Here is a 15185-nt window from a genome sequence, read left to right as displayed (position 1 = left end):
GTTTCTGTTTAAAGACACTTTAATATAAGTTGTTGATTCGTTAACATTGAACTCATGGCCAGCAGCACTATAACGTGTGCCTGAACAAACCTTCTCTAACCACACACATTTTCTCTGTAAGGCACATCACAGCCTCATGCACCTAGGAACACTGGGCAGAACTTTAGCACTACACTTGAGGGCCATTTTGAAATGGCAAAATCACCAACAAAAAGCATAAAAATATGAAAAATATGGAACTAAATAGACCATGTAAAGGACACTCATTTGCAGTGTGAGAACTAAAACAAAACAGATCACCTTGTTCCACCTTAACTGGGAATGTGCATGTCAAGGAGATTCAAATTTTTCACTAATCTTTGCATGTCCACAAATGACTATGAAAGCACAAGTATTCATTTTGGGGGTTACAATTAAATTTTAACAAGTAGGCAAATTTGCAAATACAGAATCTGTGAATAATGATTGAATATTGAAAATCTTGAAAATTAAATTCATGGTACAAACTTTATAGTCATTTTGGTATTTATTATTTAATTAAGAAATTGTATTCAAGGTAAGGTTTTCTATCTTTTCAAATGTTTGGCAATTTAAGAAATAGAATTTGGGGAAATAGTCTCAAATTTTGTGCATAGGATGTAGTTTGATATCTAACAAATATATTCCCAAAATAGAAAATGTGAATTTTGATTGAAATTATTTCAAAATCTTTACCAGATTATCCCAGAAGAGGTTCAAACAATTGGTAGAGAGATTGCTGCAATTTATTTCTTTACGCCTGTTTCCTGCAAAGCCTGAAGAATTTCCACCTATAACAAAGTGTTCCTGGTGGATACCATCAGCTTCTAAAGTGTTGGCTTTACTTAGTAGGTTTTTATTATTCTATCATTTTTACTTTTCTTTTGTCAAATATTACGGACATTCTTTAAAGATCTCAAAGTACTACAGAGGAATTCTTAAATTTTAAACCATTCCTTTGAAGGAAAGAATTGTAATTTTCTATTTTCCTAATGTATTTCATGATTATTTTATAAGCATGAATCAAACTTTATGCCTTTTTCTGGGCAGTATTCTGTATTATGGCTATTAAGTGCATATGATATGCTAAGTAGTGATTCCTGAGAAAATAGGAACTTCCATTAATTACTGAGGCTCCCTAGGAGAGAACACACTGATGGGCAAATATATTAACATGAGTAGATGGCCATCTGCATACTTCCTTTAATACTACTATAATTTTCCCCATATGTTTCTTTTAAAAGCAAGAAATTGTTGGCTGCATTTTGACCACAGTTTTAGAATTACCCTTTTCATTTGGAGTTATAGTTGTTTGAAATAGGAGTTTTTAGATCAAGGCTATCTGGTGGACATTAAAATAATGTTGTATTAGAATGAATCATGTGCATGTTGGAAAAGATCATTATGTTAGAATTTATCTTTACAGATACTGCAAACAATTTGGTTCACCCTCCCCTTATTCCTTATACTGATTTCTATAATTCTACATTGGATCACATTGATCTCATGGAAGAATATCATACTTGGCAGAGCTTTGGAAACTCTCACAGGTATGACCAAGAGCTCCTTTGATTATTCGCCTAAATGAAATACTATTCAAAATAGTGACTAGATTTTAAGTTTATATAAATAAAGCATACACACACCTTTACATATAAAATTATAAATATAGCTTAGCTATCCAGCCTTGAAATATCATTATATTTGTTAAAGCGTTTTCTTTTCTGCTACATTTTAAATTTATATACATGCTAATTTGGTTTGGTTAATAGTATCTTTTCAAGAAGGGAAAGGTTCTGTCTTAGATCTTACATCTTACTTCATATATCTTACTATTCTGTGTGCAGTCGGCCAGTGCAGGAGTCGACAAACTTTTTCTGTAAAGGACTATATGGTAAATATTTTTGGCTCTGTGAGCTATTCAGATTCTGTTTTGCTATTTTAGCACAAAAGCAGCCTTAAACAGTATTGTCCATGTCCCAAATAACTTTATTTACAAAAGCAGGTGGTAGGCCATATTCGTTCCAGAGGCCATAGTTTGCTGGTGCCCAGTCTAACACAATGATCACACACATATGTACACATACAAACACATTCATTCCTTTTCTCCTTTATTCTGTAGAAAAAGTAGTTGTCCATTGCATACGGTATAAAAGGAATAGATGTTAGAGGAAGGGCTTTACTACAGATTATTTATTATAGTAATATAATAGATTTTCAAAACACTTGACCAAATTCTTTAATGCACTGCACTTTATATCGATACTTCTAATTTGGATTAAACTAGCAAGACTATCCCAAACATAATTTATTCCCAGACCATGGGATATTCAGGAGATTGCATTTATTCTAAAGAAGACTGAGTGAGAGTTACGATGTGGATTAAGTAAACTTAAAACCCCACATTAATTCACAGATTGGTTAAATTTTCCATGTACCCACTTTATCAGAATTGGCCTAAAGCATAGAATGGACATGTCATATCTCAGTTTACATCTGAACACTCAGGACTGAACAAGAATTGAAGTTCTGGGGCCCTGGTCAGTCTGATGGATATTTTCTTGGCAAAGTTTATTTCACAAGGATACTTTTTTCTCCCATTTTAATATAATTGTAATGTCGTAGATACAAGAACAAAACACATCTAAGAATTATTCCACATATTTCAGTGACAATATTTTCTAATGCAGAGCTTCCTCTAACCATTGTGCCACAGCACTGGTGTACCAAGAATGAGTTCCATCAGAGTTTTAATCCTAAGGTCCCTTCAGTCCTTGGACAACCAGCCTAAACCTGGAGGGGGACTTGGAACCCTGCAGCAAGTCACCTCTGGCCATGAGCATCCTCATCTTTCTTGTGCCATGACAAGGGAAAAGTTAAGAAGCACTGTTTTAAAATACATAATAAAACCCATATATATCCTACTAAGTTCATAGCATTTTCTTTTTATTTCAAAAATTCTTTTTAGTATTTCCAAATTTTTTAGTTAGCATTAGTGATTCAAAATTATTATATACTCGTACCTAACAGCTGCTACTGTTTATTAGCAGTTTTGCCCCAGAGTGAAAGCCGTCTCATTTTCCGTTCCCACTAGGGCTATCTCTTTTTTCCTCATAATGTCCTCCTTGGACCTGATAGTCACAGATGGACCACCTGATTATGTTCAGACGGATTCCACCTATAACTGAGAAATTCACTGCATTTATTTCTGGTGGCAGTCCAACTCCTGAAGTGTCATTGCTGCCGTATTCATTCTTTCTGAATGCATTTCTCTCTGTTTAGTTTGTGGCTTTTTTACATATCGTAGAATGTTTTGACCCAGGAGAGGTTATTTTCATAACCTTTGATCATAATGTTGAGTCTTTACAAATAATATACTATTTCATATTACTACATCATTATAGTACTAATAGCAATATATTTTTATTAACTTTTATTGATCTTAAATTTATTACTTTGTCTTTTATGTACTGTAGTTGTTGCTAGATTTCTTTATTTCTGAAGCTCACATATCAGAAATAGCCATATAATAATGGATTCTCACATTAATTTGAGCACATGAGTTTTCTATCCTAATACTTTTCATCAGCACTTCTGTCTCCTGGTTCTGGTATTGGCCATGTTTTTCATGGGTGATGATATCCACATGACTATATACATTGAAATTTTTTTGTATAAACGATGTAAGTGATTAGCACACATTTCAGAACATTAGATGTAGCTTCTTTTAGAGAATAAAGGCATTGCACATCTAGTAATGATACAATCTTCACAGGGCTGTGGGGAACTAAAAGAAATGATGCACATAAAATCGTTTCGTAAGTGGTAAAACACAATACAAAAGTAATGTTTTATATTGCTAGAAGAGGTACCTTAGATTCCCTTAGTATAATTTTGCTAAAAATACACCATTTTGCTTTTTCTGTTTTCACTTGTTGAGCAGGTTTTCCTTCTGTCAGTACCCATTCGTTATTTCTATAGCTGCAAAAAAAATCATTATTCAAAGAGACTCAGAACAACAGATGATAAGCATCGCAAGGGTAAGCCAGCTATAAAAACATATTTATGCTGACTATAATCAATATAGTAAATAATTTAATAAATCAAATGTCTTGTGAATTGTTCTAGCATAACTAGGAAATGTTAAAAATAAAGTTCAGATTATACTCCCCCCAAAAGTGCTTAAACCTGTTTACAGTATGGGAGACAAGACACCCCTCATCTCTTCTAAGCAACTTCTCATTATATTATAAATATAGCAGGAAGAATAAATGCTTCTCACAGATCCAAATTACTGGGAGCTTGTTGAACCTCATTTTGTAAATACCGTACCCCAACTCCAGGTAACCAGCAGAGCGTCGGTGAACTGAGAAATAAGTCCAAAGATGGGGGAAAGGTGTTTTATTGATTCTTAGGAAACCAAAATGCATGGAGGCCAATAGAAGCTGGGATAGCAGTCAGGCTGACTTCAGGCAAATTGTAGAGCAAGGTGAAATTTATCTCTGAGCCTGTCCTTACCACTCTCTACCACTTATGTTTCAGCACAGCCCAATAAAGTTATGTACTTTATATAATAAAGATTCAATGAGCTTTTTTTATTAGAGCTCTAAACTATTGTTCATGTATTTCAAGCAACTACTTGTGTGACATGATTGTTCCCAACTTTAAAAGTTAGAGGGAAGCTTGGCTATGGTCTTCTTAAGAAGAGAAACGTAGAGTAAAAAGAAATGATTTCTATGTCTTATCTGAGAATATAAAAGGAATCTTAAAGCATAAATTGTAATACTTTAAAATAGTATTAAAAATCAGAATTATTTATTCCTCAGTAATTCAGTGCCTGGAAGGTGAGTATTTCTTTCTATCACAGAGAAGGACAAAAGATGTGAGTAACTGGTGACATCCCAAAGTTGGCTTATGCCGAGTATAGGAGTATTAGAAGAAACTTTATTGCCTATGCTTACCAAGGGCATTCTAAAGCCATGCTGCCCCCCTGAAGAATAAATTTAAATGAGTATAATTAGCACCAGAATTGTTATCACTTGGTCTTGGGTAGATACTGGCTCAAAGATTAGTCTGTATAGCAAGTCATTTTGACATTTTCTATTGTATTTGTATAATGTCATGTGCCTTTTTAGTACTTTTTTACCTTGGGCTATGATTTTATGTATTGGTAAGAAAAAAATCTAAAGAGCTAGACATTTTTAAAAAATTTTCTGAGCGATTTTCTGTGTTACACTTAGGATGATATCTTTTCTTGTGGAATTTTTCTTCTATTTAAAAGAAGGAGAGTTGCCAGATATAGACTCTGTCACAGGCTGAGTCTTCCATAGAGCATGAAAGCAAATTAGTAGAGATTGAAGAGTCAAGTGGCATTATGTTTGTATGTGTGTTTCCCAACATTTTAATTTGTAAACTGCCATACCACTTGGAATTAATAACAGGTGACTATTTTGACACAAGGACAGTCATATAGGTAGTCAGTGTAAGCAGGAGCTTATATGGTACAATCTAAAGTTGCCAAAGAAGTTTCCTAACCTAAAAATAACGAAATCAAACTGTCTAGAATTCTATCATTTTTGAGTTATTTCTTTTATTTGGAACATTTTCTGGTAAATATGAATTCCTGATGGGAGGAGTAGCCACTAAGCTTGTCTGCCATTAGCATCCTAGTACAAATTTGTTTAGTAGATATTTTCAGTATGATAGCTCCCCAGGAGCTAGACGGGCAACAGAAGATAGGAAAGAGTAGGAAAAAAGGTCCGTAACACAGGATACTATCCTAGGAATATAGATTTCTTTTGTAAGGGTGAACCTAGAAAAGCAAAAAGCAGTTAAAAGCATTTAGCATTGAATGTTGGAGAAATAGAGAAGGCTCCAAAATAGAGTGTTTTTTTATAGTAATCTATAAAATCATAAGTAGCCTTAAATTGTGTAGATTTGGGGTATTAAAATTTTATTCATTAAAGCAATTGCTATATGTATTTAAAACATCTGGTATGTTCACCTTTATTCTGCACAGTAGTTTTTGTTGTTACCAAAAAATTGTCTGATAAGGATTTAGGTAAATAAATATACAAGCATGTAGATATTACATGATAAATGGCATGTATATATTCCTTTTAGATTTTTTAAAATACGTTTTTTACATACTCAGTGCTTATATTATGAACAAACATGAAAAATAGATTTTTTATTACCCATATCTCCATCATCCAAGCATAATTATTAACATTTTAGTAAATTTTCTTTTTATGTTTTTTCTATATTATCTTTAAAAGACAACAGAGTTGAAACAGTGTTGTACACACAGTTTTGTTCCCTACTTTCTTCAGTTGTGCCTTCTTTGTACTGTTTACATAGACTATTCTTTAGTAGCTGTATTATATTTCATTACTAGATATGTACTTAGGGTATTTCTAAAGTTTTGTTTCTATAGATTATGCTGTGATGAACATTTCACTGTATAAAGTATTTTCTGTATTAGAATTCTCAGAAGTAGAATTATTGGGACAAAGGGTGTGAATATTTTTAAGGCTTGATACATGTTGACAACTTACTTTCTAAAAGTAGGTTAATTGTGCTTTTAGAGACAATTCAATATGTAAAAAAGCCCAGCTATATCATCAGTAGTATATACCTTGCTTTAAATGTTCTTATTTTATGTTTTTATTTATTAAACGGAAAACTTTGTTATATAAGAGACAAGACACATGGAAACTGTAATGCAACATTCCTTACTACAGATGGTGAATGATTTTTGGTCCTCCATTTTGGACCCCATTTGGCTCTCATTATTATAAAATGAACTAATAATCCATTTTTACAAATAAAGATGTATATAGTTGATTTTATGAAACTGTTTAAATGAGAGATGGCATAGACAAGAATTAAGTGATTTTTACTAAAGTATTTAAATGTTTTAAATGAAATTAAAGTTTAAGTAAAAGTGAAAATGTTTACTTTCTTATTTAATTAGCAAAGTCTGGTGGATAAAGTATCTCGAAGACAGAGACCTGATATGAATATGTTATTTCTAAATATGAAAGTAAGGCGGACACATCTGGTTAGCGATTCACTTGATGAGGTATAATTTATTCCAAAATGATACTAATTGATTAAAGCTCTAGATAAATTCTATAATATGATTTATTACAAAAATCTTAGTAAGCTGTTTTTTTATTTCTCTATGCTAGTGATTGTGCTTCCTTAAATTTTGATACTATAGTTAAAATCAGTTCTGTATTCATAATTAGGTCTTATATTCATTTTTTGTATGTTTATTAATGATTTGTTAATTCCCCAGAAAATAATATGATGTAGAACACTGAAATGAGTAATACATGTTTCTTAGTATGTAACTTGGATTCTGTGCCCACCTTTGTTACTGCTTAGGTGGGTAATAAGTTATTTTAACTTCTCCAGGCTTCAGATTACTCATCCATAAAATTAGAGGTCTGTCCTGCAGGGTAAATTGGGCCTGTTCAGTTTCAGACGTATTTTGATTGCATGTCATGTGTAAAGCTTCCTGCATGTACAGTACTTCGGCTAGATCTTCATATGGCCATTAGAAGATGATGGCCGATTTAGCTGTGTGATTTTCTAAAGTTTAGTGTTGACAGAAAGTTAAAATGAAATGAATTATTGTGTATTGTCTGATATATTAAAATTTTGGAGGCAATATGATACCAGGAGACAGTAATCTTGGGCAAGTTACCTGACCTCTCTAATTCTGTTTCCCGATCCACAAAACAAACATAGTAAACACATACCTCACACAGTGTCTGTCAAATTTATTGAATGAATGGATGGTTGCATGGATGGATGCATGGATGGATGGATGGCATTTTGTGACATTGTAAGTAAGATAAAGACTGTAACACATTTCTCAGAATTAAAAAAGTTAATTCCTTTTTCACTGCTCTTTGTTCTCCTCTACTACATAATACCTTCAAATAGTTAACCCGGAAAAGAGCAGACTTGAAAAAGAAGTTGAAGGTTACATTTGTAGGGGAAGCTGGTTTGGATATGGGTGGCTTGACTAAAGAGTGGTTCCTTCTTCTAATTCGCCAAATTTTTCATCCAGATTATGGTGAGTATTTAATCTAATATTTATGAACAATGTTTCTTCATAATTGTTAGAATCAAGTAATCGCCATTATTTTTGACCTATTGTATGATTTTACAGAATTTTTGTCAACCATAAATGTTGAATAATTGTTTAAGGACTATTATGTAAATTTTAAAAATTGACCAAATTGATGATTGAAATGCTAATTATCTTGCTGGGAATCCTAACAAAATGTATCAAGACTGAAAGTATGCATTTGTGAGGAAACATCCAGATCTTTTCTGAGTAAATGCACAAAAATTGTCATTGAAAAAAATGTGAAATTAAAAAACAAAACTATAGTTTGCTTTACACTAGTATTTGAAGCCTCTTTCATTAAATAATGAGTCATTTTAATAAGAATCCATTAAATAATTTTTAAGAAAAATAAGCCTTTTGGCCGGGCGCGGTGGCTCACGCCTGTAATCCTAGCCCTCTGGGAGGCCGAGGCGGGTGGATCACTCAAGGTCAGGAGTTCGAGACCAGCCTGAGCAAGAGCGAGACCCCGTCTCTACTAAAAATAGAAAGAAATTATCTGGCCAACTAACATATATACAGAAAAAATTAGCCGGGCATGGTGGCGCATGCCTGTAGTCCCAGCTACTCGGGAGGCTGAGGCAGTAGGATCGCTTAAGCCCAGGAGTTTGAGGTTGCTGTGAGCTAGGCAGATGCCACGGCACTCACTCTAGACCAGGCAACAGAGTGAGACTCTGTCTCAAAATAAATAAATAAATAAATAAGAAAAATAAGCCTTTGAAATTTAAATTTGATTTTAGAGAAACTATCTATAGAATTCTGTTTTTCTGAATTTATATATATATGTGTTTTCTTTATACATGTGTATTGATGTGTATTTCTGTGTGTGTGTGTAAACATAATTTTTCTAGTGATGGGAAATAGAGATGACATGGGTAAATTAAAATCGCCAGATAATCCTCAAAATTAATTTTGATCACAACATATACAAAACTATAGTTTTTATAAAGTTTGATTAGTTTCTATCTTTCTATTTCTACCCCTTGGTTCAGGATACTGGTGAACAATAAAATGCCATAAAATGCTCTTTCTGTATATGTAATACATATATTTATATTTGCTGAGATTTGCAAATATATATGGTCCCTTAAGAATCTGTGAAATTTTTAACATGAAAGATGGTTTGTAACAGAACTATTGCTGAAATGATTTGCTTCTACTAGATGTTGTGTACATTTTTACCACTGTGATTTTTTTAAAATCAATCATGTTAATAATAAAATTATGTGGGTTTTTTTTCAGGCATGTTTACATATCACAAGGATTCACAGTGCCATTGGTTTAGCAGCTTTAAATGTGATAACTATTCTGAATTCCGATTGGTTGGAATTGTATCCTTTAAACTTTCCACTAGGAGGTGCTAATAGACTAGAGATTTCAAAAGATTGTATGTATCTGTATTTTAGAAAATTGTTCTCTTTAATCATCTTATCCAAATTTAATGTTCTTGTCAAATTTACTAATATATTTTCATTAATCTTTGTTATATATAATATCACAACTATATATCAGTAGATTAAATTAATTCAAAGAAATGGCTGAGTTTTGATTTTTTGGGGAAACCTTGTCTCAAAATAAAAATGGTTATTTCCTATTTCACATTTAATCAAAGTTATCAGAAATTAAGGCAGTTTTAAAAAAAATCAAAGTATTTTTCATTTATAGTAAAGTATTTTTCTATTCTTTCCCCTTATGCTTATTTCACTCAGTTTATTAAATTGAAATTGAGGAAATTAATATGCCCCCAAATTCTGAAACATGAAGGAGGCACCCATAAAAATTGAAAATAGAATGTAATGGGAATATTTAAAGTGTACAGCATTATTATATAGTGTTTTTTAGATTTTATGAATCCATTTGCCATCCTCTGATTCTTACCAGGTGTGTTGTGGAGGGCATTCCTGCATTAGGTGGGAGATTGGACAAGAAAATGCTTCCTACATTATTAGCTTCTTAAATTCTAAGAAATATAATTGTGTAAGAAAGGAGGGGAGAGTAAATAAATGAGGAATCACTGGAAATGAATAGGTTTAAAGAGGAGGGGAAAATTCCACCTTTAAGAAGCTTACCGTCTAAATGCATGGATGCCCGCCAGTGCAGAGTGATCTGTTCTCAGAGTCAAGTGACCAAATGGCATTAAGTGCTAGGGAGTTCTGAGAAGAAAAAGATGCAATGTATTTCTTCCAGAGAAGGCAGAGATTTAAAAATGGAACAATTACATTTGATTAACACAGGGATAGAGAGATTGGGACATTACAGGCTGCATTGTGCTGGACTTGTTACAGTAAAATGAACACACTGAGAATTATGAAAGATACCATCAGAAAAAGAATTAAGAGCCATCTTACGGGCTTTGTATGTGTCTTTGTTACTTCTGTTGGAGTATATTCTGAGGAATGTGTATCAAAGTTGAGAGACTGGATGAAAGAAAAGACAATAAAAACTACACATTGAGATAGTAAACTTGATTTGAAATTTTGTATATATTGTCATGTTTAAAGGTTCCAAAGGCTAAACTCCACAATATAGGAGAACACTTAACAATTCTTAGAGTCCTGGTTTTTATTCTGTTATCTGCAGTAATCAGTAGTTGAACGTCTCAGCTTCAATGAAGGCCCGAGTGATTGATGCTTCTCACTACACTATGACCTATTTAAATTTCCTGATATATTAATATGTTTGTCATGCTTTACATTCATATATCACAGCTTAGATTTGGGTGATATTTTGAGTTTCTAATATTATAATAAAGTATATTTCATTTAATCATCACATTTTTAAAATGGTACTATGCATAAAATCATGAATTTGCTCATTTTTAAATAGACATTAGTTTCTCTTCAGCCATTAACCCAAAGAGCATATTAAGCATGTTTACGTGTTGCATATTTCAAGTTAAACAATTAAATCTAAAAATTATAACTGCTATCTCATTATTTTTATTTATTACACACACACATATAAAACCTATAGAAATCAAAATTGATGCCCTAAAAAGCATGATACTATATATAGGAAAAATGTGAGATAATAGTGGATTGTGGTCATATAAGGAATTAGGAACTAAAAATTGAGAAGTAACAGGCATAATGATTGAGAAAATACAATCAGTTCCATGCATATCTCTAGTTTTAAAATTTCAGGACCAAAGATGAGTCGGTCTAATAGTTTTAACAGTATTGTGTTTTTAATATAGTTACTTTTAAGCATGAGAAGGCCTTGAAGTTTACCAGAAATGTTGTAGTAAAACCTATAATAATTGTTGTAAAATGTTTTGAAGATTACATGAAGAGCCATGATGTAACAATGTTTTAAAACCCATACCAAAGGAGCATTGAAACTAAGAGTAAGGGGAATATAGTATAGTACAAGGTTTTCAAACTCTGCTCTATTTGTACCAGTGGCTCCAGCAGAAAACTTACCCCATCCCCAACCCTGCTTCTTGAGAGCAGGTTGATTTAGTGTGAAATGAAACATGCCTCTGCATGGGGGTGTACCCTATAGGAAATCCTGTGAGCCTGCTTTCTCATCTGTGAAAAACCTGCTTTCAGAATTGTAATACTTAAAATTTTTTAAATGCAAAATGCTTAAAACTTGCCACCATAGTAGATGATCATAAATGGTGACTATAATAGTATTGTGGTTATCATTGTTATTGCTATTATGATTATGGAAGTATGTTAGAACATATTTTCAGTGTCTGTCCCCTTGAACACACTGTTCAGTCTCTGTTTATATGCTTACCTATATAGTCGCATATCTGTTTTTTAAGTTATTATCAGCCTTCCTTCTGCCTTAGCAAATTGAAATATTGGCAGTCTTCCAATTTTTTAAAAATTGTTTTTAGTAATTTACAGAGTACATATGTTTGGATTTCCTTTTGAACCTATAAAATTAATTTCTTCCTCAATAACTTTATTTAATAATTGACAGTTGAAATATTAGGAAATTTAATCTAAAACCTCTCAGCAAAGGATAAGTATATTCTGCCATATAACTGATAAAAGTAGGCAAAATTTATAAATACAACATCTGTAGCTTTTTAACTTCAACACTTTGAGTAAACTCCAAATAACAAAAGCCTTTCAAGTTTTACTGTAGGAAATTACTTATCCTATTAGCTAATCAATAGCATGTATGTCTATATGTTTATTCAGTTTACCTCTTCTTCACATAGTCTGTATTTAATTTTAAATTAACTAAAATTACTATTTCCAAAACCAGTAGTGTATTCTGCAGTGTGTTCTACTGAATAAATAGCTGCTGCTGCTTATAAAATCACCAACGCCTTTGTTTAAATTTAGAAAATTTTTTTATATGTTGAATAATTTATAGAAATGTCTGAAGTTGCTGTTTATTGTGATCTTAGCTTAGGGAAATCATTAAATACGATCAACTGAACCATTCCTTTTTACATGACTTTTGGTAATCAAGGAATTATATAAAATAAAGGGGAAATAAATGAAAGAGAGGAAAGGATGTATGTGGGACAATTAGAAAGTCAGTGTTAAATCTGAAAGAAGTATGTGAGAAATAGACTGATGCATAATTCAAAACTTATTTGTTGTCATGGATTTTATGTTAATGCTTAACATTTAGTATGCATAGCTTATGGGACTAGCTGTTTATAACAGCATCACCTTGGATATTCGTTTCCCTCCTTGCTGTTACAAGAAATTATTGAGTCCTCCCATCGTTCCTAGTGATCAGAACATACCAGTAGGCATCTGCAGTGTTAACATTGATGACTTATGTCAAATTATGCCTGTAAGTATAAAGTTATGAAACGTCTCGTCCTTAATGCTAAATCATCTTTCTACTACCTGCACAGTCTCTCTCCTCCTAATGCTATTCTTTCTTCTAAATATGGTTTTTCTCTACCTTTATAACTCATCTCCTTTTTCAACCAGCTTTCTCATTCCTTAGAGAGAGATGTCACTCACTTTGCAGGACTGCTAAGCTCTTACAGCATAGTAGGAACAGACTTTGAAGTCAGAGAGGCAGTGATTTGAATCCAGATTCTGCCACTTATCTGCCACTTATCCTCTGTGAATTTGGATAAATTATTTAATCTTTCTGATCTCTAGTTTCTTTATGTGAAACAATGGGATAGTTTTTATTAATAATTAAAACCAGTGATGACAATCATATCAAATCTATGCCAGCCTAGATTTGTGTGAAAATTTCTGGTTTTAATGAGATAGAAAAATTTATTATGTAAAATATTTACAATCATTCTAACTATGCTATTATTAATCATTTTTCTAATTTAAAATGAACTTTAATTTTTTCATAAAACTTGAAAATTTTTTGGAAATACTGGGTCAATTTTTCTATTTTTAAATCCTTATTCATGTATAACTTGAGTTATAACATAATGTGAGAAAATATTTCTTCCAGTGTTCTCAACTTTTTCTCGGGAGGGGAGGGCACTTTAACTGAAATGTAGAAACTACTTAACATGTATGGACTGTGTGTTTTGTGTTTAAAAGATGAATCATAAAACATTAGCATATTTTTCTAAGAATATAAATTGAAAGTGGGAAGTATTTCACAAACAATAACGCAGCAGATAGCAGTGAATTACGATGGAAGCTACGTTAGAGATGCACTTAGCTTACTGCTTAAGGATAGAGCCCAGAGTTACGCCTCTGATTTGAACTGGGTAGTTTCCTCTTCTGTGACCTATAATGAATTTTTCCAAGCCTCTGGATGGCAGAAATCATTAAGCATTTTGTGCCCTGGAAAATACATCTCAAATATGATCTTTATTTTGAAATCTAAATGAGTTTACTCCTTAATTCACATAGAAGTGAACTATAGTAGATCTGCTTAACTATTTTAGGTAAAATGCTATTTGATTTTAAAAGACATATATAATAGATTTCTTTTTATAGGAGTTGGCCCATGGATTAAGTGAACTCTTATCATACGAAGGCAATGTTGAAGAAGATTTCTATTCAACATTCCAGGTACTATTAAGGGCAAATAGATGTCTGTTAACCATGTATTTCATATACGAAAAATGCCATTTGCTATTAAACACCCACTATTAGAAAAGCTGAATGAGGATTAATCAACATACAATTCCTTGTCTTAAAGGATCTTAACCTGATGAAGTAGAGATGGTGAGGCAGACACATTTAGATGAGAAGTTAATGAATGTGTTTAAAGAAATTCACCAAGGGTAGGGGTACTCTGTTAGGCAATTACATGTTCTCTTGATTTGGTTACTTTCTCAGAGCTTTTTAGTTTCTAAAAATAAGCCTCTCCTGTAGCTTCAACCCTAGAAGTTAGGAGTAGAAACTAATGTGCCAGGCCAAAACACTCTCATTTCCACTCCCCTTACAATAGTTGGGAGATGGAAATTACAGTGATCCACATAGCTCCAAAGACCTGAGTATTATTATCTAGATAATACAGCCTTTCTGTAGTTTGTATAAGGGAGAGGAAAAAACCTGTTCTTTTTAAATTTGACAAACGTGGTCATTGAATCCTGTTGTTTTATCAGTCATACCAATAAATATGTGTGATGGCATCTCCCATCAGGTTTTTCAAGAAGAATTTGGAATAATTAAGTCCTATAATTTGAAGCCAGGTGGTGATAAAATTCCAGTTACCAATCAAAATAGGAAAGGTAAGTTAATACCATTTGTAGTTAAAATTAATTAGTATTTACCATTTACTTTTACTATTTAACACACATAAAATTGCTTTCCAGAGTATGTACAGCTTTATATTGACTTCCTTCTCAACAAATCCATCTATAAGCAGTTCTCTGCATTTTATTATGGATTTCATAGTGTGTGTGCTTCAAATGCCCTAATGGTGAGTTTAAAACTTTAAATTGAGTTTTCAGTTAGGTTTTATAATCCTATAATAGTGACAAATAATTTTTAAATATTTTAGCATATAAGCTTTTTAAAATAGAAAAATGTTTTCTACTTTTTAAAAATAGAGCTAGAAATAAAAAGTTCGCTTTTTTCAGCCTTAATTCTCTAGAATTCTCCAGGGAGAATAACCC

The 15185-nt window shown here is 32.3% G+C and overlaps 1 protein-coding gene across 3 annotated transcripts in view; it reads left to right on the top strand.

Moving 5' to 3' along the window:
- Positions 1-15185, top strand: part of HECTD2 (HECT domain E3 ubiquitin protein ligase 2) — a 62478-nt gene that overhangs the window by 40028 nt on the left and 7265 nt on the right. For all 3 annotated transcript variants that reach the window (XM_045567821.1, XM_045567820.1, XM_045567822.1), the window contains exons 9-18: positions 718-866; positions 1445-1568; positions 3962-4058; positions 6995-7102; positions 7975-8107; positions 9404-9492; positions 12770-12928; positions 14059-14133; positions 14711-14798; positions 14883-14989. In XM_045567821.1, coding sequence (XP_045423777.1) covers positions 718-866; positions 1445-1568; positions 3962-4058; positions 6995-7102; positions 7975-8107; positions 9404-9492; positions 12770-12928; positions 14059-14133; positions 14711-14798; positions 14883-14989 — 1129 coding nt within the window. The remainder of the gene's footprint in view (positions 1-717; positions 867-1444; positions 1569-3961; positions 4059-6994; positions 7103-7974; positions 8108-9403; positions 9493-12769; positions 12929-14058; positions 14134-14710; positions 14799-14882; positions 14990-15185) is intronic.

The sequence above is a fragment of the Lemur catta genome, chromosome 14 (genome assembly GCF_020740605.2).
Source record: "Lemur catta isolate mLemCat1 chromosome 14, mLemCat1.pri, whole genome shotgun sequence".
In the NCBI taxonomy this organism is placed as follows: Eukaryota; Metazoa; Chordata; class Mammalia; order Primates; family Lemuridae; genus Lemur; species Lemur catta.
Note: the sequence above shows the minus strand (reverse complement) of the source record. Positions and strands in the feature narration are given on the sequence as shown.